The sequence below is a fragment of the Aquila chrysaetos genome, chromosome 1 (genome assembly GCF_900496995.4).
Source record: "Aquila chrysaetos chrysaetos chromosome 1, bAquChr1.4, whole genome shotgun sequence".
NCBI lineage: Eukaryota > Metazoa > Chordata > Aves > Accipitriformes > Accipitridae > Aquila > Aquila chrysaetos.
The window spans coordinates 45,201,220-45,228,841 of NC_044004.1; the positions used below are offsets into that span (position 1 = coordinate 45,201,220).

Below are 27,622 nucleotides of genomic sequence, written 5' to 3' on the forward strand. Positions count from 1 at the left end.
GTGAAGTATAGTACCATGGTGCAATATATATTTCAGCTAGTCTAATGTAGGCCTCTTGGTCACTTTAATTAAGACATTTCCCCTTCTAGTGTCACTGTTCCTTTGTTTCCAAAATGATGAAACAATGGCATGGCATTGATGGTGTTCATTACAATCTCTTCCCTGAACATACTCCTTTCTTCTGGAGTCCATTAGAAGGCAAGGTTTCTGCTTCTGGGATTAGGGACAATTACATAAGTTCTGACCACGCTGAGTTGTTTTGGCACCTGATTTCTTTTTTTTTTTTTTTTTTTTTTTTTTTTCTTTTGAGATACACAGGACAGGCTTTCTAAATCATACTGTTGGATCCCCCTTTTTCTAAGTTGCCCTGTGCCCGAGATTTTCTTCGTATGTAGTTTATTCTGGAATTTGCCATGTGGCTTGAGGCATAGTCTCAGAAATAGCTTTCTTTGGTCTTCATGAGGGTAATCTCCCTGAAGGGAAAAGCTATGTGTGGGACATGATGAAGTGAGTGGATTTTGAGGATTTATTCCAATGGATTTTCACGTGGGAATTACTAAGGAAAGAAAATTAGCTAGTTGATATTACCACTAGTGTATCATAAGTGCTTTGTGTATTGACTCTGAATTAATCATATGGTATTTTTATTATTTATGATGGGAGAATTGAAAGATTTTCTGTTTGAGTAGTTATGCTTTTGGTGTAAAATCTTTTTGTAGTACTGATGCAGTCATTTCAGCAATAACACTGAGCTGCAATTAGCTGAAAGAAACCCCACACACTTAAATAAGGTGGAGTTTCTCACTATGAAAAAAATGCTTATCAGAAGTAGAATTTTGATTTTGTTGAACTCCATAAATGACTGTGTATGCAGTCAGGTAATGGCAGACCCTCATTTGAGGAGTAAATAGAAGAGCAGGGCATGCCAGAAGACTGGTAGGAATGGGAAGAAGTAGTAAGGGAGACGATGAAGATGATTCGTGAAATCTGCAGAATCTACTTCAAGTATTATTTTTTAGAATCAGCTTTAAAAAGCTAGTGTATTAATTAAAAGGCCATTATAAACTTAGGAAAAGACTAATATGGGTATTTCTATGTGTTAACACAATCATAGATAGGAGGAAATAGTGTGCATTGCACTTGACAAGAGGTAATATGAATATGTAGTTTCTCTCTGTGAAATCAAGTGTTGTAACAGGGTTTTCTCTCCATAGTACTATTTAGTAGGACCTGCAAAAGTAGTATCTTGCATGAAAATACTTACATCCTGAAATATTCATGTAGTAGAGTGCTGACAAAATCAACAGACAGAAAGCCTCTTGGGAGGAAACAAGTCCTCATAGACTTGAGGAAAAAAGATAAATGTGAACAGAAGATAGATATATAGGCTCAAATACTACCATTGAAATTTAACACTAATTTTAAATATTTATACTGAAACCATGAAGTTGGATCCAGTAAATAATTTAAACTGTAGTGCACAATACATAGACTTGAAATACCCTCTAGAGCCCTCCAAAATTGCCAAAAACTGGAGGATGCTGAACTGCCAGACTGTAGTGTTTGGCTGAACAGTGTTCTTAACCTGTGTCTTCCTGGGATGTTAGTGCCTTCTTTGGGGTCTCAGGATGATACATTCCTTTATTAGGAGCCAAATCTCTGAGTCTTGTCCTGCATGTTGGCTGCTCACCCCTTCCGTTTAAAGAACTGCGACTGCTGCTTACTTTCCTGTTCAAAGCCTTCTTTTTGCAAAATGACTTTCTGATAGGAATCTCCTGCTTTTTGAGGAATCTCCTCCTTTATATGATGGTCTAGTGGTTCATCAGTCTTTGAAGCACTATGAAATCCTGGTTAATTCTGTTCTCTGCCTGATGGTTCAAAGCCCCATCTGTCACCTCTTTAGCCATCTGGTTATGCAGTCTCGTTTGGAAGCTCTCCATGATTCAGAAGGATGCAGGGAGAGCCGAAACAGGGCAAGCATGTCTTTGTTGTGGTTAGGGTCACTTAACTGGGGGACAACTGAGTCCTGGTTTTTGCTTCTTTCTCTCAAAACCTATGTCGCGGTTTAACCCCAGCCAGCAACTAAGCACCACGCAGCCGCTCACTCACTTCCCCCCCACCCAGTGGGATGGGGGAGAGAATTGGGAAAAAAAAGTAAAACTCGTGGGTTGAGATAAGAACAGTTTAATGGAACAGAAAGGAAGAAACTAATAATGATAATGATAACACTAATAAAATGCCAATAGTAATAATTAAAGGATCGCAATATACAAGTGATGCACAATGCAATTGCTCACTACTCGCTGACCAATGCCCAGTTAGTTCCCGAGCTGCACTCCACCCAGGCCAACTCCCCCCAGTTTATATACTGGGTATGACATCACACTTTGGCCACTTTGGGTCAGCTGTCCTGGCTGTGTCCCCTCCCAACTTCTTGTGCCCCTCCAGCCTTCTTGCTGGCTGGCCATCAGAAGCTGAAAAATCCTTGACTCTAGACTAAACATTACTTAGCAACAACTGAAAACATCAGTGTGTTATCAACATTCTTCTCATACTGAACCCAAAACCATAGCACTATAACAGCTACTAGGAAGACAATTAACCCTATCCCAGCTGGAACCAGGACAACCTACTATTTTTTTAATGCAAATAGGTGAAATGGCACCACTTCCTGCTAGAAAGTTTGGGTGAGAGGACACCCTTGGTTTTAAGGGTCCCATTATTAAATACTTAAAGCTTGCATATGTTCTGTAGGGAGTTTAGTTACTTAACGCTTTGACTTTCACTAGGCAGGTGGGAGGAAATCTAAATCCTTTTTTAAGATGCAGTCCCTAGTTCTTTGAACTATGTTCAGTGCAGTAAATCTTGTCTGATACATATCTTGCGTTACACTGACAGTGCATCTGAGGCAGGAATTACTTGTAACTCTTTTGATGGTTAGATATCCTATTTATCACCTATATGGAAGATTAATAGAAGGACAAGAAATGTTGACAAAATAAGAGATTTAGTGTGCTTTTGCTAATGTTATTTGCTCTTGGGTCTCTTACAAATTCTGATCACGTTTGCAGAAATCAAGAGAAAGCTTTACCTAGACCATTATGAAATTCCACTGATGTGGTGCAACAATTTGAAAATGTTTTTTCCTCTAGTCAGATAAAGACAGCTGACTATAGCATAACGGAAGGGCAGGAGTGACAGGGAAGAGGTATACGAATTGATTACATTCGGTATGGAGAATTAATGTGCTTCATTCACACTGTGTTTAAACAGAGAGGAGGACCAATTTGTCATTTAGATTACTTTATGATTTAACAGTGGAAAGAATGGAAATGGGATTAAAAAAAAAAAAGCCTGCAAAATGAAAACAAGGGAAACATGGCATGCTGTAGTCTATTGCAGGGTGAACATAGTTAGTGAATTTAACTTTTATTTTTCCAAGTGATAAATTATGCAGGAGCAGAGTTTGATATTTTTTTGGTTTCTGTTTATGAATGAGTTAATTATTTACTGTGAGTTGTTCATAAGTTTGCTTTAGCTTTAGGTTCTAACTATCTAAAAGTACTGCAAGCACTTTATGAATTGGCAGAAAGAGAAAATGACCTTTTTTGGACAGGAGAACAGTTTTCTTAAGATTATCAGACAGTGACGAGAGCAATTTTTTGCATCCTTTTGAAAACCTGTGTAATTGGTTCCTTTTGGTCCAATTAAGATAACCTAGGAGCTCATGGTATTTCATGCTGGCAGCTAATAATCCTCACAGCCAAAAATCAAAGCCAGGGATTCACTTGGTCCAACATTTTCCAGCTATGCTGTTTCTCCCTAAGATCCCTTTAGTCATAGTGAGATACAGCAATGAGATGTACCCACCGAATAGGGTAAGAATTTATCCTTGCATAATCATTATGAGTCCAGGTATGCTTTCCAGTGAAGGGCAAGATTTTAAATGCCTTTTCAATCATTTCTCACCAAAACCAATGTTTTTGGAATACGCATTATCTTCCTTGAGCGTGTTTATGTGGAGAAGATACTTCCCCCTTTTATTAGGGAGATCTGTTAAAAGTTCGAAAGCATTTCTGTTCTACTGGTATATTTCCATCTGCAGGAAAATGACAGTATGGGTATTGGGCATCTGCATTAGTTTAGTTCACAGTGCATAGAAATTGCATCACAGTAGTGGTAAATATGTCACAGTGACAAGGCAGTAGCTCCTCCTGATTTTGTCAGTGAAGGGGCCTCCATTAGTGCTTTAGTTCACATAAGGAGCCTGGTTTTGAAGCACATCTGATCACCTTTACTTTTACCATAGTCTAGACTGTGCTGAGGATTAGTCTCAGGATTCTCCAACTGTATTCCCTTTGAGTGAAAGTAAACTGCAAGATGTATTCCTGGTCCAACCTCAGATCAGTGTCAAATCAAAGCACACCCCACCAAGATGTGCCTGGTGTAGACACCAGGTTTTTAGCACTAGCTGGTTTCTTTTTTCAATGGATCTGCTACACTTTCACTGCAGTGCTTGTTACCATAGACATAGCTATATAGCACCCGGGAATATTAAAGAACAATACAGTTTTTAAATAATTACATCACTTATAGCCCTTAAACATTATCATACATCATTATCAGTATGCCCATGCCCCCATATACACTTGATTTTTTGAAAGCCTCAGAGGCATTCCCCTAGATTGTACATTTGTTAATAACGGTAAAATTTGACCTGATATATTTTTAAGGCAGTCTGTAAAAGCTATCTGCGCTGTTACTGTAGCTAAACCCTTTGTCTATATGTAATGGCCAAAAATTCTTGAAAATGTTCTTAAGTACTGAGATACAGTGGCAATCTCAAATATGGGATCCACTGAAGGAGTTCTGTTGGTGCAGAATTACTGCAAACTGTTTTCTGCCAGTGCTGCTCCTAATGACAAGGCTCTTATGTGGCTTGAAGCACAAGCAGGGATGTGCTGATTCGTTCTTATCCTTAATCACCTTCCTTTGACAATAGTCATCTCTGGAAATCAGCTGCACAGATACTGTCACAGAGGAGCGCTTGCCAACCGGGTAGGGGTAGAGCACTACGTTTCACGGTGCGCACAAGGCTCCCGCAGAATAAGTGCATTTTCTTCTTCACTACAGAGGCATAGAGATTGGCCCATTTTCTTAATTACTGAAGAGTAAAGTGGATTAGTGAAAGACAGGTTAGGATAACTGGTGTTTTTCCGAAGAGGGTAGAGATTAGCAGCTATTCTCTTTAATGAGAGTAAAATTGTTACCTTGCACGTGAAGGGAAAGCTACAAACCTGTTGGAATCTACCTGTGTCTCTTCCAATAAGCAGCTCAGATGGTGACTAACCATCTAGATTGTAAATTTGGTTGCTACGATTTTGCCAAATCAAACCACTGTTGGGAAAACCTGAAAATTATCCCTGTGAACTCCTTGCTTCATACTGATTTTAGTTGACCTTTAAACTGAGATTATGTAAGAAACGTTTGTCTGTGTGGAAAAAAAAAGGGTCTTAATTTGATGAGAAGTGAAGGACAGTCATCCAGGATAGCTCTTGCTGTTTTTCTGAAAATCAGCCTAAATGCAATTAGCATATATGAATGAATGTCTACAAGCTGTAGGCATCTTGTTTCATACTTCCCTTTCTGCCTTCTAACTTTTGCAATGAACAGGACCGGGCAAAATAAGGGAAGTTTCTGTTAAAAATTTCTTTTCTTTATATATGTATGGTGTCAATATGCCCTTCAGTGAAGGAGCTGGTATACTTCAAACTACTGGCAACTTTACTTACTCATTTTGCATAGTCATTATTGTACGAAGTTTAATACGTCACACACAATTTCTCAATCAAGCATTGCATTATCCGTGAGTTTTTCAGCATCATTTGAATGTCTTAAATTCAGTTAATATTTTGAACAAAAAGAAATACTGAAAAATAATTCTAAAATGTTCTCAGTAAACTTCTTTAACTTTTCATTTTTACATACATTGTTCTCTAAAAATTTTCTAAATTGAACTATTCTGTTTCTGTTTGAGAATTGTTTTTTCGTGTAAGGAACATACAAGAAATCTGCAACAGTTTTTATATGAATTATGCAAAATTTTTCACAAAGACTAATTTTGGTTTCAGATCAGCGTTTTTTATTTTTTCCTGAAAAATATTTTTTCTTTTTGCTAATTCATTACATTATAAGTAAGCCTGCTATTTAAGAACATCCTTTAAAGAATTTGTATAGATTTTTGTCTGATATATCCACAGCGTTGGCATAAATTTCTTTGTTTGGTACATCAGTGTGCTGAAGGTTGTAGAAACAAGTCTGTGCTAGAGAAATATGTGATCGGTAATTAAAATGCTGGCATATAAAGCAAAAACTTAAGCATAAGGAGTATTATTTCATGAAGTTTCACAGTGAGCTTTCTTTAAAGAAAAATAAATATTCTGTGATCTCAATGTGTAGGGATGTTTCTTTAGGTGTATATTAAACACACACGCAAAAAAATTTTGTATATTTGAATCAGAAGATCATCTAATAGCTCGTATGTGCTGTGTTGTCTCGTGTACACATGATTTATAGAGCAAAAGCTCCTTTGGAGCCTTGTACTAATCTTTTCCCTAGACAAGCAAGGTCCTGTTCACAGGCAGGAATCTTTAAAGCTCTAAGCTGTCAAACCTACCCCCCAAAAAAATAAAAATTATGCAGGCTCAATTTGCAACTATAAAGGGATTCTAACTAAAAGGATTTGGTCAAGTAGCTGACTTCCCTCCATTTCCAGATAGTCAGAAGTATTGCTCTATAATGAAGGCCATTTATCTACTAAAGAACTAGAAAGTTGAGAAAAGCTGAGTATGTAAATTCTGTAGGTGTATCTGAGCAGCTGAAACTGCAGCTATTAACCATGATCAGTGCTGTACTACAACTTGTAAATAAATCAGTATAGATTTAGCAATTTTTTTTTTTCCTTTATATTGGAGAGTGGGATTTTTTTTCATTCAACTCATTGCTAAAGTATGTAAGCAAATTTTACTCTCAGGATAAGTTCAGCCCTGTAAATAGTCAGTCTGACGGGTGAAAATTTTGAACAGTTGTGATCATGTAAATAGGAAACTAGAATGGAAGTTCTCGGCCTCCAACTTAGTTTAGAAATGGTTTGGGTAAGTCTATGCTTTGTATCCCTACCTCAGTTCTGTTTCCACAACATATTTTTCAAAACCATTCTCTACAATTTATTTTGTATAATTTGTGATAATTAGGGTCGACATTATAGCTAAATATAGCAGAGGGCAAAGACACACAAAATTCTGCTTCAGTACTAATGGCTGAGCAAGATATTACAAGTTATCTGGCCCAAGTCTTCAAAAGGTATTTAAGCAGTTAGCCAACAGTCTGTTTCAATAGCTGTCAGGCACCCACATATCTTTAAAGACTGTGACTGTGAGTTTAGGTAGCGTGAACTTCTTTTAAGCTAATTTCTTTTGGCTAAACAAATAATGAAGAGCTAAATTGCACCAAAGAGCATTCAAGCTAATGAAAACCATGCCTTTGGTTATTTTCTCTGGACTTTAATTCCATTTGAAGTTTGGTTTTATTCTCATTACATATTTCATGGCTGTAAAGCTAGAAGAGGCCATCAGATTATTTAGTTCAAGCTTCTGTATAACACAAGTTCTTGATGTCACCCTGTTTAGCATGTAACTTCTGTACAAAGAAAGCAGAAATAGAATGTATAATTCATATAGTGTTTTTTCTGTAAAAGTATTTCTACTAAAGAATACTCCTATTCATTTCAAATTCACAGTGTCACTTTATTTGAAGATCCCAGTGGAGGTTTAGGCTTGTATTTTAGCTCTTAAAATAATTTTAAACAACTCTGGCAGTAGTAGAAAAAAGGCTCTTGGGTACATCACTTAGTTGTCTAATTTCTAAATAGTTTAAGTGCTAAGCTTGTAAAATAAATTATGTATAGCTTGAATTTAAATGAACAAGGAATACTAATTTTCCTTTGGGAAACAGCTTTAATTTAAAAAGAAAATTATGGGGTTTTATGTAACTCTCAGTTGGGAATGCATTTGTTAGCAAAACAGCTATTTGTTGTTTTGAAAATTTAGTTCTGCTTAAGCTACAGGCTCAACAAGAAGTCAGCATATAGCCAGTTTCCATTTAAGAACTCAGCCACTGATGCACCTAGCTTGGCTGGGTTAGTAAAGAAGAAACTGCAAATTGAGTTCTTGTAAAATGTGTCTCAAAAAAATGAATGTGTGCAAGGTGGAAGTTGTGGATATTTTCTTCTCCCCTCCGCTCCCATGGGGTAGAAGATGCTGTACGGGCACCACCACAGACACTGAAACCTGCTTTTGTGCACCAGGTTTCCGGAGCTTCATTTTTCTGTTGGTTTTTCTTAGTCTCTTTCTTTCTATATATCCAGCAAAGCAGCTTTGTTCTGCTTTCCCATTATTGTAGCTTCATTTTCTCATGGCTCTAGGCTACACTATGGAAGAACCATGAAGCTGCTGGGTTTGATCCATAGATCTTTTGCTTAGGCGTTGAAATTTCCTCCTGCCCCTGCTCGTAGACTTGGCAGCCTCAGCGCCGTGCTGTAGCCAGTCGTTCACAGGGTGTCTTTGCCAGGCTTTGTCCTGACGTACGCCAGGTGCTCCTGTGCTGGGAAGAAGGTCACCCTTCTTCCCCAGCCCGGCCCGAGGGAAGACAACCTCACTGCAGGGCCCTCCTCAGCCCTTTTCCTACCCCAGGAGCGGTGGGGCCAAGCTTTCCGCATAAAAGGGTGGGTTATTCCTCAGAAGTGTTCAGACTCTTCTGCGGGCACATATCTGCCTTTCCTAAGCACTAAGTTTCTAAGCTCTAAGCTTCGTTTGCGTGACACCAGGATCTGTGCTGTGGCTGCTACTTCTCTGTTTTGAAATAACTTTTCTCAGGCTTCAGCTTTTTGTTTTCCCCTCCCCTGCATGCCAGTTTGACACTTAGGACATTCATTAGGGCTTAGGTGCTTTGCTGTGTTTTTCTGGGATGGGGATGGGAGGGAGTTACTCTTCGTTGAGGTGAACCTCCTTAACTTCAGGTGTTCGGTTAAGCCTTCCACTCACCATAGAGCTTTCTCTGCCTTCACAGAGATGCTTGCCAATAAAGCTGTCATTGGTTTCGATGGGTGAATGCTTTCATGATATGATCAGAAGTCTGTTTGGAAGAAGGGAGGATCAGGAAGACATTTAGACATGTGTCACAGAAGGAAACCATCAGATTGTGATGTTAGGGCACTGATCACTTTATGCAAAACCTCAAAGAGAAAAGCTCTGTATCCCATTACAAAATAACAACAGTTCTGGGACCAACCTCTACCTTAGGGTCTGCTTACAGCTGTAGGTTTTGTTTTCCCAGATAACGCAGCTATCTGCTTCAAAGGGACAGTGGAGAATGAAAAAAAGGAAGGACCATGACTTCTTAACACCTGCCTCCTAAAAAGTGTATGCATGTGTGTACACAGTGTGCCATACACATGACTCCAGAGTACCCAAAACTGTTCGCTAATCCTTTTAACTGTGTAACTCCAAAGAGGTATCCTAGGAACTTTTTGTACTTTTCATACTAGACATTTTCAGCTTGGGTTAGATTCTGCTAACTTTGAGTATTTTATTGGCATTGCTTACAGACCAAGAACTATTCAGCTCTTAGAAAGAGCACTGGTATTTGTCTTAAAGGTTTTGCCAAGCATAAAAGGGAAAAACAGTGTTATTTCCATTGATTCACCTTCAGACCACACAGCAAATTCAAAGAGAAATAACTAAGTGAAGTGTAATTACTAAGTGGCAGAAGGGAACAAAGAATATGTTCCTGGGCCTCAACCTGAAAGGTCATATACCTGGCGTCTTACGAATGTCAAGTCTGAAAATGAAAAAGCAGTGTAAATAAACCAGTGCCTTTGCATTGCTGGTTGGCAAGTTCCCTCACTAGCTCTTGCTGTCCTTCCTGTCAGGATCTGTCACTGTGAGGGAGATGATGAAAGTCCCCTCATCACACCATGTCGCTGCACAGGGACCCTGCGCTTTGTTCATCAGGCCTGCCTGCACCAGTGGATTAAGAGCTCAGACACACGCTGTTGTGAACTCTGCAAGTACGACTTTATAATGGAGACCAAGCTCAAACCTCTTCGGAAGGTATGGTGCTTTTGAATGTAATTATCCTCAAGTGTCAAATGGCCAGAATGTCTGTGCAAAGTACTGGCAGAACCAAAGAAACATCTGCCTGTCCAAAATGGCTTTGTATTTGCTGTTGTTACATCAGTCCCAGTGATTTTTATTTCTACATTTCAGTTACTTAATTTACAGCAGCAGAGGATTTTGACTAAAGACTCTCTTTCAGCACACATGCAATATAAATGCACAAATAGGGTTTTATATTTGGAATTTTTATCTTCAGCTTGTTGTTATTGGCTCATCTGCCTATTTTTAAGCCAGAAAGAAATCTTACTCATCACATTTCACTCCTGAATAACACAGGCCAGTTCGCCCAGTAATTTTTACGTTGAGCCCATAACTTCTCGTTGAGAATGATGCTTATACCAATGTGGAGACAGCAATTATGAAGTAACGCAGTCAATCAATTTAGCTGCATCTGTTCTAACTGTTACACTTGTGGGCAAATTAATCACTCTTACATTAAGATTAGTTAATGGAATCTAAACTACAGGGTGACCTTGCATCCTGAAAGTCAAATGTATGTTATCTGCACTCATCTGTTTTGCAGGATAAATCAATTTAATGGTACACATGTTGTCAGTACAGGGAAGGTGAAGAGTTTTTTAAATGTATGTGGGTTTTATTTTCTTTGGAGTGAATAACTTGTTCTCTAATTTTTCTCTTATCATGCTCTCATCGTTTTGGGGTTTTCTTGCATCTTAAGTTTGAGTCAATCTAGAACAGGGCAAGTTTTGATTTAAAATAAATTTCGGTGTGAAAGCCCTTGAAAAACATGTAGAAACTATTAGCTTATAACTAGTATATGCATATGTAGTAGTGTTTTGATGGCAAAAGACATTTTGTTTTTGTCAGCCTTGCACAGGTAGCAGCAGTTCAGAGAAAGGAGAGCAAATGGAATTCCTTCTCACTTCCCATCCAGAGAAATTTTCTAGTAAGTCCCTGATGATAAACCACTGTTGAAGAGAGAATTGGGATTGATTTGACAAGCAAAGCTTGTGATAGGAAAGGACACAGTTCTCAAGTGCCAGGTAGATCTTGCCAGGTAGACTGGAAATTGAAACAGATGTAAATAAAAAACTGATGGCTAACAAATTTATTACATTGACTTCAGTTTTAGTAATTGCAGATAAATTTTAACTAATCTGACAGGAAGGAGATAATTGTATAAAATCCCCTGCCTGTAGCATATCTTTGGGGGATTTTTTCTGTGTATGTGTTTCCATTTTCAACACAAATTGCTTTAACCTTCTATCTAACAAGTACACTTGCAACAGCCACTTTCCCCAAGAGAATATACAGATATCAGTATTTTTTACAAAAGCCTTTTCCTGATTGCATTAGATAACAGAGCATCTTTAAAAAAACGGAAACAGAATTTATAGTGTCCAAGGAGAAAAGGAATGAAAAATGTGCATAACTGTTGATATCAGAAGTAGGCACTTTTAACTGTGTGTGTGTGTGTGTGTGTGGTCATTGCTGCCTCCCCCCCCCCCCCCCCCCCCCGCCTTTTTTTTAATTGAAAGAAATTTATGGAATAGTGGCAGATACAGAGTGGTAATGTAATTCCTGCAAGTCTGTCATTTCTTAATTGAATGATTACCACCTTATTCAGCTTATCATTGGTTCTCAGGTACGTTTTTGATTTCTGACATAGGAAAGATTAACCTCTTCTATCGGACAGGATGTTTTTGTTTCTGCTCAAAGCACTACTCAAATGTGGTTTATCTGCCTGGCAGTAAATGCTGGCAGTATTCCCCCCCTTCAAATGCAGTGCTAACAAATATTTGTCTGTATAGTATGGACCCAACATCTAATTATAGATCCTTTCTTATAATTTGCACCCATTTCAGAAACCAAAACCAAAGTTTCCAAATATTTCAAAGTTAAAACTAGTTATCCTTTTTGCATTTATAGCATTCAACTGTGACACCCTTCATATGTTATATTAAACTAAATATATCATCCCTAGTAAGCGTATGCACTGTCATCACCATTGTTCACAAATTTGCGAAACACTGAACAGTTTGTGAGAAGCTGTTTTGTAAACTGAGCATTTTGACAGCTGTAGCAAAGACAAGGTAAGGGAGGAAAGAGTGATCACCAAGAGACCTGCCGAGTAAGTACATCTGCCTGGTAACTTTCCACCCAAACATCTTCTATAAAAATCACTGACAGTGCTGTTTTGTCAAAACCTATCTATTTTGCAAAAGTGGAAAGTTCCAGTGAAACACTGTCAAATTTCTTGCAAGCTTCTACGGAGGCCAGGACCTCAGCTGTGGGGCATTCCCTAGGAGTCCAGGTTTTTCAGAAGATGGCGTGAAGTCTGGTTACCAGCGACCAAAGTGCTGTGGGACAGGCAGCTCCTGAAGCTGAAAGTCTCCACAATCCTGTCTCCTTGATGCAGGATCTGAAAAGCACTACAGACTCTAGGATTTCCAGACCTTCTTGAGAGCTTTAGGTTTTGCTAAGGCTTAGCTATGTACTAGACTCTGAGAGCCTTCAGTCTCCAGCACTATGTCCAGCCTGGCAGTAGTGAATTAAAATTCCCCAAATCTCTAGAATTCTCTGGTCATAAGGACATATAAGCAGTGGCAGTTGTAACTGAAAACGATGCAATTCTTGTCAGCTTGGCCATATGCCAAGTGGGAACAGCAAAAGTGACAAAAAAAATGATTTATTTTGCTAATAAACTTTGAGAAATTCTGAAAACAGATTTCATTTCATTGTTTCCTAAACAAAAGACCACAGATTTAGTTCCAACAGAAGAGTACCTATTCAGTTCCATAAGAAACTCATTCTATTAACGAAAAAAAAGGAAATTATTTCCCCTGAAGTGAAAGTTTGTGGCCAGCTCCAGAAGATCCCATTTCCATGGCCTTTCAACCTGGATTTGAAGTGGCATTCTACAAGTGAAAGGGTCACATCTCTCAACCAGTTTTGATTTTTAATCTCTACCTTACTCATGATGTGAGATTCTAAAGTTTAGTTCTGGATTGTGCATTACTTCATTGTGATGAATTTTATCATAATACCTTTGCAACATTCCAACCGCTGGTCTCATGAAGGGAGAAAATTACAGACCACAGAGCTTAATTAAAGGTATCTATACTTTTGTTTTTGCAGTATCACAAAAGCAGAATTTAAATATAAAACAAACTATTTGATTCAACTGGTGAATTACCATCTTTATTCATGCTTCAGCCTTTCATGCACCCAACATGTTTCCTAACAGTTTGTTATCAAAGTCTAGGGTTTTATAGCAAAATCATGTTTGAATATCGTGTCACACAGCTGTTAGCACCCATAAGTGACAATGTGCAGCATACTAAGTTAACATCAATCAAGATAACTCTATTAAATCAATAGGCTTGTGCCAATATGCAACAGTTATTTAATTACAGAATCCCTGAAAGCACCAGACAGCAAATAAAACCTAGTTTAATCATTTTAGTGGGTCTTTGCATTGAAGTAATCCCTTTAAGCATTGATCAACAGGCATTGCAAATGTTTCATATATTTGAGCAGGTCTAATTACTTGGCTATAATATAAATTTAGAGATTAAATATTAAGCATTGCTTAGTGTGCCTGTTTTATTTCTCATGGTCTCTGTTATGTCTATCTATGGCTATAAATAATACAGTTGCATTTGTAGCTTTACCTTTCAGCATTTGCAATTCATAATGCAGAATTCCTCATTTATAAAGTGACTTTATCATGGAAGGAATTAGAAAGTGGCAGGAAGCTTGTGTGAGTTCCTTATTGAGCTCTCAGGTAATAGCTTCATCCTGAGAACATCACTTCTTCTTTAAAAGGAATCCTGGTAATCCTGGTAAAGTAGCACCTGTTTTTCATATCTCTTGAATTTGGTGTTTGAAGTATAGTAGAAACAGGAACTGAATGAAAATACTGTAAGTATGAAATGGATAAAAGTGTCAAATTAAAAGGGGCTTAAAATGCAGAAATGTCTTCAAATGGAGATTTCTCCACAGTGTCTCGCTATACTTCAAAATACTTTTCATGTTTAAATTTTGCTGTCCATTTAAGACGTCTGGTATCTGATGAGATGTTTTACTTTGATGCATTATCCCAACAGATTATTCTGTGGTGTCAGATATGTCTATTTTCTCTCCTGATTTTGTTTTATGTTTTAAATGATTTACAAATAATTTCTTATTTATATGAGGCATAAGCAATATTGCGCATTGTTACCATGTAGTTACTCTTGGTCATTAAGGAAGAGCGAGTCAATTTTTTGTTTAGGGAAGCATTCTGTACCAGTTGAGGTTGATTTTCTTTCTGGTAGAAGGGGTATCTGAAGTCAGCCCTTTTAAAGATAGAGGATTGAGAGTGTTCTTTTAGAACAGAGTGATAAGTTTCTGCTAAATTAAACAGAAGCAAAGCCAGTCTTAAAATACTGATAATGAAAGAAACTTGATCTTGTTTATTTTGAACGCATCTGTATATCTTCTAAGTGTTCACTCCTCTTGTATTCTGTATTTGCTTAGATAGTGATAAATAGCACTTCTAAATGTGATACGAGGTGCCTCTCTTTGGGTTTTACACCCTTGAACTCCATGGAACTTCTCGTGTACCCAGCTGCTGTCATTAGAAGAGAAGGAAGGAATGCTCTCTCTCTCTCTGCCTGGTATCATTTATTTTATAAATAACAAGTGATAAAATGTCCATGCCAGCTTTAACTCCCATACAGGATTCAAAGGTTTAAGTCCCAGTTGGAGATACGTGCTTCACGACTGCCCAGAGCAGGGTATTTAGGTCCTGGAGAGAAGTTATGGAACTGGCTAACTCAAATTTCCATACAAAGCAAAACCTAGTTCAAGCATATCAGGACCCCTTTGTGGTCAGATTAGTGAATAACTCGTTAAATCAGTGTGGGGGGAGATTTCAACTGTTTGGTATGATGCTGATTTAACTATTGGATCAAAAGCAAATACTTAGTTTTACTATAGTAGGTTAAAGTTACTCTGTTTGCAGCAAGACCATCGGATCAGTAGGAGCTGTGTAACCAAGTAGGATGTAGGGTTTGAGCCAACAGACAACTTGTGGGTAATGCCCAGCTGTAAGGCAGAGAAATCAGCAATTCCAAACACTCCTTAAAAAATAAAATGAATCACCTGTGGAAGCCACAGAAGAAAATCAGAGTGCTGCTCTATGATAGACAAAAGGAAAGTGTAAAGTGAATCTTCAAGTCCCATATTTCTCCCAGACTCTATCTTTCCACTCTGGAGCAGGGACACATCTTTTGTTCCCCCTGTTGGACTTAAACCTGCATAGGGTGCCTTTTTTTACAAAACAGTCATCACCTGCACTATGCTAAATCCAGTTGTTAGAGCTCTTGGATAATGTGTGAGAGCACCAGATTCAGCTCCCTTCTCTGTGGTAAATGCAGTCCTATAGAAAGAGTAAATCTTTAAAAATATGACTGCCTGGAGGAATTCATTCATAACTGGATGCTTTGTGGATAAATCTTGTTTTGATGAAATCTGGTAGCACGCATGATAAATTCAGTGATGGCAAAATATGTTAAGGGTGTTGATTTATTTTTGGTTCAATGCTAGCTGGATAATTTCTATTTACATTCCTTGTTCAAGGATATGGCAATCACTGCCAAAAGTGATATAGCCTGCAGAGACACCTTTGTGAATTCCTGCTATGGAATCAAAAGTGGTCGCCATTAGAAACCACTTCTCCTGCCAGAGCAGACTCTCAGAACCAGAAGTGACCTGCAGAGTCTCCCAGGAAAAAAAAGAAACTTTGAGCACTCATTACTGTATTGCTTGCTGTTTACTTCTTATTGCCCTGTGCTGTGAAGTATAAACCATCTGGCTTTTTTATCAGTTTTCTAATAAGGCTCATGATAAGGAGCGATAGCTAATATTGCATAGGTCAGGTAACATTGACTTGCTGTGGGAATAGCCCAGTTTGGTGAATTCTTTGCAGTCCTTAACATAGGAGAAGATCCTACATTTGCTTTTGATTTCTGGTGCAGCTACACAGTGTCGTCAAGGCAACCTGCTCCGGTGTTATCTTTCTTCCAGTAAACTCTCTCAAAACATTGCTAGCCTCAAATCATTTCTTGTAATGTGTGGGGTCAGACACTTCACCAGTATGCACAAAGGCACAAAGCTATTACTTTCTTATTGGCTATCATGTCATTGTAGTGAATAACTTTGTGCTCAAGGGAGAATGTGTATATTAAAGCTTTTAAGGTAAAAATAATTCTATAGCATTTATATTCTATTGTGACGCCTCAAGGATGCAAGGGACTACTTTGTTCAGTTGTATTCCTAATTTTTGAGAGAGAGTAATAGAGCATTACTGCGAATTTATCTGTGTATAGACAGCATGCTGTAGTTTGCAGAGTAATGTTGTCTTGCATTTTGTGCCATAACAAGAATAATAGAGCTTAGCTTTCTCATATTGGTAGAATTTGGGTTAGCTTTCTATCTCCATAATTCTTTCTCTTCCATTCAACACAGCTTTTATTCACCCAGCTGTTCCAGTGCCCATGGACTTCTGAGGAGAGATTCTCACCTCTTGTGCCTCATACCTTGAAACCATCATAACATACCCTCAGGCTTGCAAAAAGCCCTCGATGATACTGTGCTGGGACACCCCCATGTGCAGCATCCTTCCTGGAGGCAGAACAAGATGTTTTTATTGTCATTGCTTTGAACTTGCATTCTTTTAAGAAGCAAACAAAAAATCTTATGCCAGAAAATGAAACTGTTTCCTCTTCTAATTAGCTGCTAGTAAGCAAATTTGCTACTTCTGCTGCTCAGTAGCATTTACAAAAGCAAAGGCAATTCAGGAGATTGTCCAGCTCTGGGTATTGGTGGTGTTACCCACTATTGCACAGAACCATGAACATGAGCTCTGGGAGGTACAAATCCTTCTGTGCTTTCTGAGGCTGAAATAAACAGTTTGGTCTGAGTTGTTTCACAGGTGCAACTTGCATCAAAAGGTTTCACTTCCATTTTACTTAGAGGGTCCTACCCCATCCTGCAGTTCATCAGCCTCTCATTTTTTAAGAACTTAGGGTCTTCTCTTCATTTTTTATTTCAGCCCTTTCAGTGTTCTGTTTTACCACTTGGCCCCATCAATAGTTATAACAGAGGAGGGGCTGGGTGGCTGAAGCATTGAAAATGATTAAGAGAATCTCTTGATACTGGCTTTACAACTAAAGAAAATGTAAATGGAAGCGTGCCCTGACACTAACTGTTTAGGCAGTAATATAAAATTTAAAGACCATAATCAACCCAAGCATTGACCTAAACCAGTCATTGTTATTCATGGACTTTTGTAAAAATGCCATTTTTACTGTTTAATTTTGAAGCTAGGGATTTTACCAGCTCTAATGGGGGTGGGCTGCTATTAGTGATCTGATTAATGTATGTATTAATCTCTCACATAACTAACACATACAATTTTTTAGTGGTTATTTGCCTCAAATTTATTTTGCCTGGGACCTGTTGATGTGAGAATGATCTGAACTGAGTTTTAGTTCACAGGCTGATGCTTGCTTGTTGGTGGAATGCATGCACAAAATGCCTTCTCTTGAACATAGCAATACAGTACTTGATCTAAAACATGATCAAATGGGTTACTCATCAGTTCATTCAGTATATTTTGTGATTTTTGATGTTAATTTAATTTTATTCCTGTAGCATTTTATTGAAATTACTTGGGAAAAAAGAACTTTTCCTCCAGGAATTATTCAGAACTTTATTCATCTGCTTCAATTTTTATATGGCAAAATTGGAATGTGTGGCATTTGTCGGAGGTCTTTCAGAATGAATAGCTTCCCTCAGCTCTTTGCCAGAGCACTAGGCTGTAGTTTTGTGTTAATTACTGTAGCCTTTCCTCAGCACAAATTTCCCCTATTTCATTTTTATTTAATTGGATCAAAAAAATCTCTCTTGTGGGAAAACTAAAAGACAGAGAAGGTAACTGTAGCTATTCATTGGGAAATCAGTATTCTTGCTAAAGTCGTATTTTAGATAATGAAGCACATCAGCTCCTTTTAGTAATCTTGGTTACGTGGCAATTCAGACCTATGCATATATACTATATATATAGTTGCAAAAATAAGATATGTCTAGATATGTTTAAACAACAATATATTTAAAAATACCAGGCTTTTGGTATACAAGGACATTTAAACCAAGCCACATCTTTGTAACGATTCAGACTGATTTGGTTAAGGGAAGCTCAGAAGGCAAGTTACCTTTTCTATACAACGTAGGTCAGCTGCTCTTACAACTTCAGGAACAAAATAATGACCATATAAAAAGAATTAGTGTTGAGGTTCACTTGTGCTATTAATTCAGTGGGTGATGGGGCGGGGGCAGGGGGAAGAATTGGTAAGAGCATCTTTGATCTATAAAAGTGAAGGATAGAAGATGAGATTAAAAGACATGCAAGATGTTCTTGAGGTTCATCCGACAGTACCAAACGGCTAGTCTTCGTCCAGTGACTTTCAGGTATGGCTGCTTTCTGTTTCCAGTCAACTGTATTTTTCTCACAAGACATCTTAGCACCTGAAGGTACCTTTGTACCCTTCTTGCCTCCGCTTGCTGCCGTACATCTCCCCATTCCTGTTATGACACATGATGCTGAAGGGCCTTGGGGTGTAGCGATGTAATACACTCTTCTGTAGGACAGGTTGCACAGCAAGTTCTCCAGGTAAATGGCTATAGGTTCTTATTCTGTAAGAAACAAATTAGAACTCTAAGGAATTTTACATATTGGAAAGAGTGTTTAAATTACTAGTGTATCAAATGGGATAATCAAGGACATGGTCAGCAAACAAAAAAGACCAAGCACATGTAGTACAAGGCAGTAATGAGAATTTTCATGCTTGCACCGGTCTAAGAGAAGGCAAACTTAGGTGAAAAAAATATTTTCTAGGTGGAAGGTGGAATAACTAATATTTTGTTACAACTCCTGGAGAAGACTTTGTACATCATTTATAACTACAGCTAAATAAACAGAAAGTATATTTATTGATTTATCTTTTCAGGTGTCACCAGTTTTATTTCATCAGCTCTAATTTCAAAATGCATGCTTCAAGATACTTTTCAGCAGGCTAGACAATTTGATATCGAGGAAATTAAGCAGTGTGATGAATACTGAAGAGAGGGTGATTCAAGTGAAGATTCTTTAACAAAACTGTGATCATATATTATAACTATGTCTTCGGTGCCTAAGGGAAAAGTTCTTCAGAGAAATTTCATTTTAATTGGAGAGGACTAAAGAAAGTAGAGAGACATACAAGACTAGGTAATGGGATGTTGATTTCCAGCATGTTGCTATATCCACTTTTCTCTCTAATTTCTCTCCTTTTCCTATTTCTACCATGCCATCCCAGCCTTCTGTCCACATCCATCACGCTACTTAAGACCAAAATACACTCAAATGTGCAAAGGGAGCCCATGCTACTTGGTGTTCGAAGACAGAGACTCTGGCACAGGCTGTTGGGAGATGGTTTGTTATGGCTGCTGTAGCGGAGGACGGACTCGTGGTTGCTTTGACCCCGGACCAATCCATCTCAAATCCAGCACTGAGCATGTGTCATGGCTGATTTTGTATTGCCCATAGAGTACATATGGCAAAATGCGGCACCCCCACCTGCTTTAGCTGAAAAATGAAATCTCATCTTAACTGGCCTTACAGCAAAATTATGATCTGTACTTTGTGGTATGGTAGTTAGATTATCGTATTCTTTTTTTTCATGGGTTTTTTTTTTTTTTTTTTTTGTGTGTGTGTCTAAGTTGTTGTTGTTTGAGAGATGGACTGTGATTTAAAGGCATTTGCTACTTAGTGACTGGAGGAAAATATCCTGCCTTCAGTTAGCTGTGCTGCTCTTTTGGAAAGACAGAGTAGACAGAGGCTGGAGATTACTAGCTGCAAAGAGAATAAAAGTGACGCACAAACTAGATCCTTTTGATAGATAGAAGGATTGTAGAAATACTGTGGGGAGAGCAGGTAACAGTAGCATCTGCTTCCGTTCTTGACTAACTGTGATAAAAGTCAGTGGAGACATAGATTCTACCCGTTTTTTCCTTGCTTCTTTATGTGTTGCCCATATGCAGCTTGTTTTTTGATTTTTGGTAATAAAGGCATATGCCCAGGCACCTAAAGTAAATATTTTCTAGAGTTCTAGATGCGTTCCTCTTGTTCTCAGTACCAGACGTTCCCCATAGTTTTGCATTATGGTGCTAGTTCACTCCTGACCAGTGTTTTAATGTTTCACCTGCAGTCTACCTGTCAGGATTATCTGTTTAGGTAAGGTAGCTGAAGCATACTGTGCTAGGAGATAATGATCCTTTTCTTAAATAGCTTACAAGGCAAGAAAAGAAACAGCAATTGTAAAAGAGAAGCTCATGATAGTACTGAAGGCTGATCATGTAGACCTCTATTGAACAAAGAATTGGTTAATGTTTCAGCATTCAAAGAGGATGCTTGGAAAGTAAACGCTTTGGCGAGTACTTTTTTTTTGCATTCTATATATTGATGTAAAATAATTTCTAGCAGATGGGAGCTAGGAAGAAGCTCCCAATATGGAGAGATTATGCTATAATTACTTGCCACGGGGTTTCGTGCACGTTTCTCTGAAGCATCTGGTGTTGGCCTCTGTCCGAGAGGGACATGAGGTCTGGCTATTCCTGTATTTCCAAAGCATAGCATTTTTTTTGTTTAGTCTGTGTTGGGATGATTAGGATGCAGGTACTGAAGTTCTCCTAGTTGGTAAATGACAAGTATTCTCAATAGTACTTCCAGACTGCAAAAACAGCTACTTCATTTTAGAAATTATCTTCTCAAATTACTTAATACGCAAATTTTACACTTTTTAAGGGTCTGCTAATTGATGACATATACAGCTAAAAATTGCATAAGTTTGTGAAGAGTGCATACTGATTATATCACTCAAGTCCAGCTCTACTGTCACTTAAAAAAGAAATATAGCTCTGTCTTGATTTCGATAAAACTGAATTATTAGTTCTTTGCAGATGATAAGGTGTTTATCAAAGTGAGAGTTTTCATTATGTAGTGCTTTTATTACTCTAGGCATGCATATCACACATAAAAGTCAATTAAAGTGTCTTTGTCTTTAGAAATGCACCCATTTTGAGTTCAGTTTTAAATTTTTAATAGGTGTTTTAAATACACCACAGACATTCATTTGAATTCCAACCAGGTTTGTTTAGTGTCACCTAGGGACAGAAATAGATTTTAGGTAAACTTCAGACAGATTTGCCAGAGAAGGATTTGTACCAGCTCATCTAATGAGTTAACTAGATCAAGGTAAGATTGTGCATAGATATGGCTGTATGATGCACCATACGACTTGGCATTTCTTAAATTTATTTTACTTTTGTCTTCAGTGGCTAATGCAGCAGGGGTCTAATTCTGGTCTTCTATTCTTGATCCTTACAAGAGTTTCTTCTCTGGGATGTATCTTTTGACAAAAAGCAATGACAAATATGTCTTCTGTGTTTTCTGTGAACCTGCCCAGTTATTCCTCTCTGAACGTGCTCTGGATGTGTTTGGGGAAAAGAACGTGGAGGAGGTGTTTTCATGGCCCAAACCCTTCTCCTTTCAGCCATCAGACCTGGCACATTCTGTTGGACTGTGTGAGGGGCACTTGTCGTCTTGGAGCAGGATGCTGTGAGGCATACCTTGACCCTCTTTAAGATGCAGTCCCTCAGGCACAGGCTGTAACCACATGTTGTTTAGATAGCACAGAGTGGCCCAAAATGCTTTTATTCAAATTACAAGGTTTGAAGCCTCATCTCTCATCAGCACTTCAAATCTGCACAAGGCTATTTTGTTCTCCCGACATGTGTGGAGCCCTGTTGTCCTTTATTACTATTATTTCTTCCTCCTCCACCCACTGCACAAATTCCATTCCTGCAAACTACCGTTGCAGCTGCTTTCCTCCAGCTGGTAGGTTGATAGTAGTGAACAGTTTACTGGGGAGCCTGAGCCAATTAGTACTGCAACAAGTGACCAGAAAACCCTCCCTAACCCACAGAAAATAAATAACTCTGAGCTACATGTTCAGACTGCTGACATATCTTCACTGCTCGGCTCACTTCATCATACACTGCTCCAGTTCTTAAGGCCTTTTTTTCAAAAGTGCTGGCTAGATCCTTCAGGCCTGGTTTGAGATAAGACAGACGTTTTTCTGTGTATTCTAGTCTGTATGCAGAGTGCAGTTTCTACAACAGCCTCTAGTAGTTAATTTTAGCCTTCATTTTGCAGGCATGATTATTTCAAGATAGAGGTCGGCTCAAAGTCTTTCTTTAGATTGTAGAAAGAATTCAGAAAATGTTGCACGATGGCTTTAGCTCTAGGTGAGAGCAGAAGGAAGTCCTTCCAGCTGTAGGTGCTGTTTACATTACATTCATTGTCCTTTTTTTTTTTTTTTTTTTTTTTTTGCTAAATGATGGATAGGGAGAAAAATGTCAGAACGGGAAAAGTATTTAATATTAGCGATGTCATGCCCATAGCAGAGTCCCCTGTCAGGCCTCCTTACATGCAATTTTTAAAAACAGCATTCCTGAAAATATCCAGCAGTTAAAAGTCCAAGCATTCATAGCATGTTGCAAAGCAGCCCATTAACTTCACCTTCGATTTGGCATCCTCAGTGATGAGCCCCTGCAGGATAGAGACCTTCGGTTGTAAAGGTGTGAATCTGCAAACCTGCAGTAGATATAGAGTTGCTTCAGGAAATCCGCGTAGACAAAATTTCGTGGCCAATGTGACAGAAGATTACCACTAGCAGGGGGCAACATGCAGATACAAAATGGTGGATGGGGGCAGGCAGAGAGTAAAGCTACAATGTGAAGGTGGGGAAAAGGAACACAAGCAGCAAAGTTTGCAGAGTGCAATTCTGTGGTGTGGCAACAGCTTTTGTGTGAGCAGTGTGAAGCATTTGGTTCTGCATCGGGCCATCATGAAACCGCTTTGCAGAAAGCTTAATGTATGGGAGGGAATTAAAATTGCAGATTTACTTCTGTCTGTAAGAAGAGAGGCTGTATTGGGATATCTAGGATATGAAGCAGCATCCGCATATCCGCAGACAGTCTGTTTTCAGAGGATATTAAAAATTATCCATATTTATTTGTTGCATATTGATTAACCAAGTTTTATTAGAAGTGACATGCTGGGAGGAAAATTTTGGTCCTTTAAAATAAGTATCAGGGATTTTCTCAGACTACATTACAGGAAGGGGAAGTGGTCGGCTACATATGATTTAGATGTTCCCTGTGAGTAGGCTATTACTTTTTTTCCTTTTTAAATTTTTCTTTCTTTCCCCAGAAGACTCATGACTACATTTTGTAATTGCAACAGTGGGTTATGAAATCAGTAACTGTTCCCTTTAAGTTTCAGAGCAAGATAGTCTTTAAGAAACAAAACTAAAACAGGAGGCAGAAACCTGGAACAGGATACAGTTTTACAGCTGCCACTTTCAAGATTATTACAAACTTCTCTGGCAGTAAAGCATAGGAATTCAGGTTGAGATGCACGTCGTGTTTTAGAAGTGTCTGTAAGTAGTAGTTGGGATGGGAGGAGTGTTTCTGATCACATTTACAATCCAGCTTCTTTCCTTAGACAGTTCATTCTGGCTTCTTGGTAGGAACCTCTGAAGCAGGTAGACAGTCTCCTGCCACCCTCCAGTGGTTTGCAGAGCACAGTGCAAGTGTAGAGTTCAGAAAGCTTATTTGGAAAAGAAAAAGGGGGCTGGGGATATGTCAGGCTTTCTTCTCGGGATACATATTGTTGCATTGTGGATTCGTTTGGTGACTTGTGTAGAAGGTCTTCTGGTTGTTAGATATTACGAAGTGTTATAGCACACCTGTTCTGTGGAGCATAATAATATTCATGCAGTTGCTTGCATTTGCAGGACATTAAACCATCTGCATCTGTGATGATTTCCAGTCTGTGTTTGTATTGCTGCCACGATTAAGGAACCTGTGGGTGTTGAACGATTGAATGTACAACAGTGAAGGGGTGCTTCGGAGGAGGCTGGGCAAAACCTACAGCGTTTGTCTATCAATTTAGTGACTCAATAATTTGCAAGTCATTATAAATGTCTCCTCTGGCTTACAGTCTTCCATTTCTTTCTCTCCTTCCAGTCTCTAGAGCACCTTAGGAGTATTGACATATAAGTTGCCAAGGCAAATTGCATCTGGGCACTTACGTTTGTGTTATTTTTCTGTTCTTGGTGGCATCTGATATTCTATCCGTGGCATGTCGCAGTGTCATCAACCTGATGGTTGTACATTTTTCTAGATCGCTGATGAAGACAATAAAATGTGATGCAATTTATTTTTATCTTGCCATCATGAATGTAGAGAGCCATGAGAACCGCAGAAGCTTCAAAATACAGCAGGGGTGAATTTATCAGTGGTTAAGGAGGCGTTAATGCACTGTGTGACACAGTAGCACCTGCCAAACTTACCCACCCACCTTTAGGCTGCATCAAGTCTTGGACTACAAAGCATGAGTAAAAGGGGCTGATGCTTTCACTGCTCAGTATATTGTTGTCTCATAGCCTTTGCTATGGATTTTCAAGCAATTTTTATTTCACATAACTGTGCTTTTATCCAAGCAAGTCTGTGCTAACATTAACAGTTAAATTTTTTTGTTTAAGCCTATTGCAAATAATCCTAAAATAGTGAATTGTGCTTTTCTGCTTCAGGGCAACTTAAATTGCTGGCTTATCTACTAACATCACTCATCTAGGAGAGAGTGACAGTAGTCACTTAGTACTCTCTGTTCAGCCAAGCTAAAATACGTGAGTAGGACATCTTAGCTACCACAGGGATCACCAGGAGTAGAGCACACAGCTTAATTTAACTTCCCCTTCTGAGCTCAGCCCATCATGACTGCAGCTGAGAGGAGAAGTGGGACTGCAGCTAGGGCAGGGCAAAACAGAAGTGCAGCTGTGGGCGATGCTAAGAGCTGTAAAATGCTCCCAAGTACTCTGATCCCTCTGCATCTGCGTGAGCAGGAGTCTCTCCTTGGTCCTTGCTCCTTTCTTGTATCCCAACTGGGAGTATGAAGTGCTCTGCACAGTCTTCCAGTTCCATAACCACCTATGCCTTGGTGGCCTCTCCTGGTCTCCTGCCAGCCAGCTTATTTCTGGTGTGGTAACGTATGTGTGGATAGAATAGACACACAGGCATGCTGTCTTGTGGGAGAAGAAGAGGGGCCGGAGGGAGGAAGCGGAGTCCGGTAGGCCTTGGCTTGCTTTCTGGCTGGATTTGATCATGGCACGTTAGAAAAAAGGCCTGCTTCAGCTCATTTGTGCTAGCTCCCTCTCCTGATACGCCTTTCTTGTAAATCTCAGCAGAAGCTTGTGATCTTGTTCCTTTATTTACCTCTCCTGCCTGTTGGTCATTTGGTTTTGTCTTTTTTTTTTTTCCACCTACAAAATGTTTACATTTAGAGCAGTGGGACCAGCATTCTTCTTTAACTTTAAAATTCCATACAAAAAAGCTTTATTCGACTGGGCATTCAGATCAACACTCTAAGGCTTTTGTGTATGTTACAGAGAGTAAAATGGCTATAATGAGACTGCAAGTATACATGACAATGAAAATTTAGCACAGAATCTTCTCTCCAGTAGCCCAGAAAGTCTAGCATCAGAGTTGAGATGACAGAAAATTTCTGTTTAAGAACACAATTCATTCTTCTTTATGTTCAACGTTGATCTCTCATAAAGCATCCACAGGTAAGTGAAGGGTTAAGGTAAAATCCTTTCTTCCATCTGGACAAAGCCAACTTTTTCTTTGGAAAGAAAGCCTGTTGCAAAGCTTGAATTGAATTTTCACTGCAAAAAGGATGAAAGTCTTCAGGTCAAATGCCATGTAACCTGGTGACTGTAATGATATGATAAGACTGGGATGATAATGCCACAGTCTGTCTGGTCTGAGCACTGAGTACTACCTACATGAACTACAATGAATATAAGGTTCTGGTTTGGTTTATTACTTTTTTTTAATGTCTTCCATTTTTCCAGCCTGTCGTACAAAACCCAGCATGCTTCGTTTTCACTCCTAAGTAGATGTATCAGAAACTGAAATGAGGTATCAGCTGGTAAATAAACTACTAGTTCTGTCACTTTGTATATTACTCAGGAAATATTTCAGTTCTTCTAAACAGTTATTTAAGCCTTGTGTTCGTACAGTTCTGGCAAGGGCTAGAAAATGCTCCAGAGATTTTGAGGCAACAGCTCTGAAACGTGCAAGCTTTAACTGCCATTAAAGACCGAAATTTGTTTGGCCCAGTATGTACTGCTCTAAAACTAATGGCAGGAAGAAGCATTTCTGAGAGTTAGCCCTCCTGGTGACATTGCGCTGACATTCCTTAGCTTTTACTGCAGTTGTGCTCCTTTGAAATGTGACCAGACAGCAAATAGCGTTCAGACTAGAAAAGAATGGCCTTATCGGTTCAGGTTAAAGTCTAAGCATCTAGCTCAGATGCCATCTCCAACACTAGCCATAAGCAATTTAGGGAAATTTGTTATTTCCCAAAACCAAATTAAAAAAAAAAACCACAAACAGCCAACCAAAAAAAACCCAAACAAGGAAAACAAAGCCAAAATCATACCTTCAAAGTAAATTTATACCCCCTCAGTGCTCTGAAGTGGCATGGGGTTTTGATCCAGCCTTAGCACCTGGTAACTATTAGGAGCCGCAGCCCGAGTGTATTAAATTTAGGTCGGAGTAAGCGGAGGGGCAGCTTTGCTGTTGCGGTGGTCGGTGCTGCGGCTTGGATGCTGATGCACCGTTCAGTCTTGCGTTAGCATGACTGCAGCGAGGTGGCACTGCCGTATTGTGGTTTGTACTTGTTTCGTTCGTCAGATGCTAGCGACCGACTCTGAGATTATTCATCGGAACTGAGGCATTTTGCTTTTAAATGTCCTATTCTTTCATCTGTTTTTAAAGGCAAGCATTTTAGTAGAGACGGGTTTTATTTTAAAGAAGTGCTGAAAAAAATGATGTCTTCACAAGCGAGATAGATTAAAAAAAAATGCCTCAAGAGTTGCATTGTTCAAATGCAGAGAACAGCCTATTTCATCCTAAAATAGCCTTAACTTAAGATAGGATTTAGTGCCATAATTCACAAACATATGATGGATTTAGTGCCGTAATTCACAAACATTTGATGGATTTAGTGCCGTAATTCACAAACATGTGCCTGGAAGATCCTTCTTGTGTTACTGAGGCTGTTTGTCTGCTATCACGTATGATCATTTCCACGTAACCATCTTTACAATTTTATTGAATTTAATCCTTAATGCAGTTGCATTTCTTACGCTTTTATTTTATGGGAAGACTGTTCCACAGTTGCATTCCTCTAATATTAAGCAACTGAG

The 27,622-nt window shown here is 38.8% G+C and overlaps 1 protein-coding gene across 7 annotated transcripts in view; it reads left to right on the top strand.

Moving 5' to 3' along the window:
* MARCHF1 (membrane associated ring-CH-type finger 1) overlaps positions 1-27,622 on the top strand; it is a 257,681-nt gene that overhangs the window by 221,517 nt on the left and 8,542 nt on the right. For all 7 annotated transcript variants that reach the window (XM_030022495.1, XM_030022223.1, XM_030022661.1 and 4 more), the window contains one exon: positions 9,989-10,169. In XM_030022495.1, the coding sequence (XP_029878355.1) occupies positions 9,989-10,169 (181 nt within the window). The remainder of the gene's footprint in view (positions 1-9,988; positions 10,170-27,622) is intronic.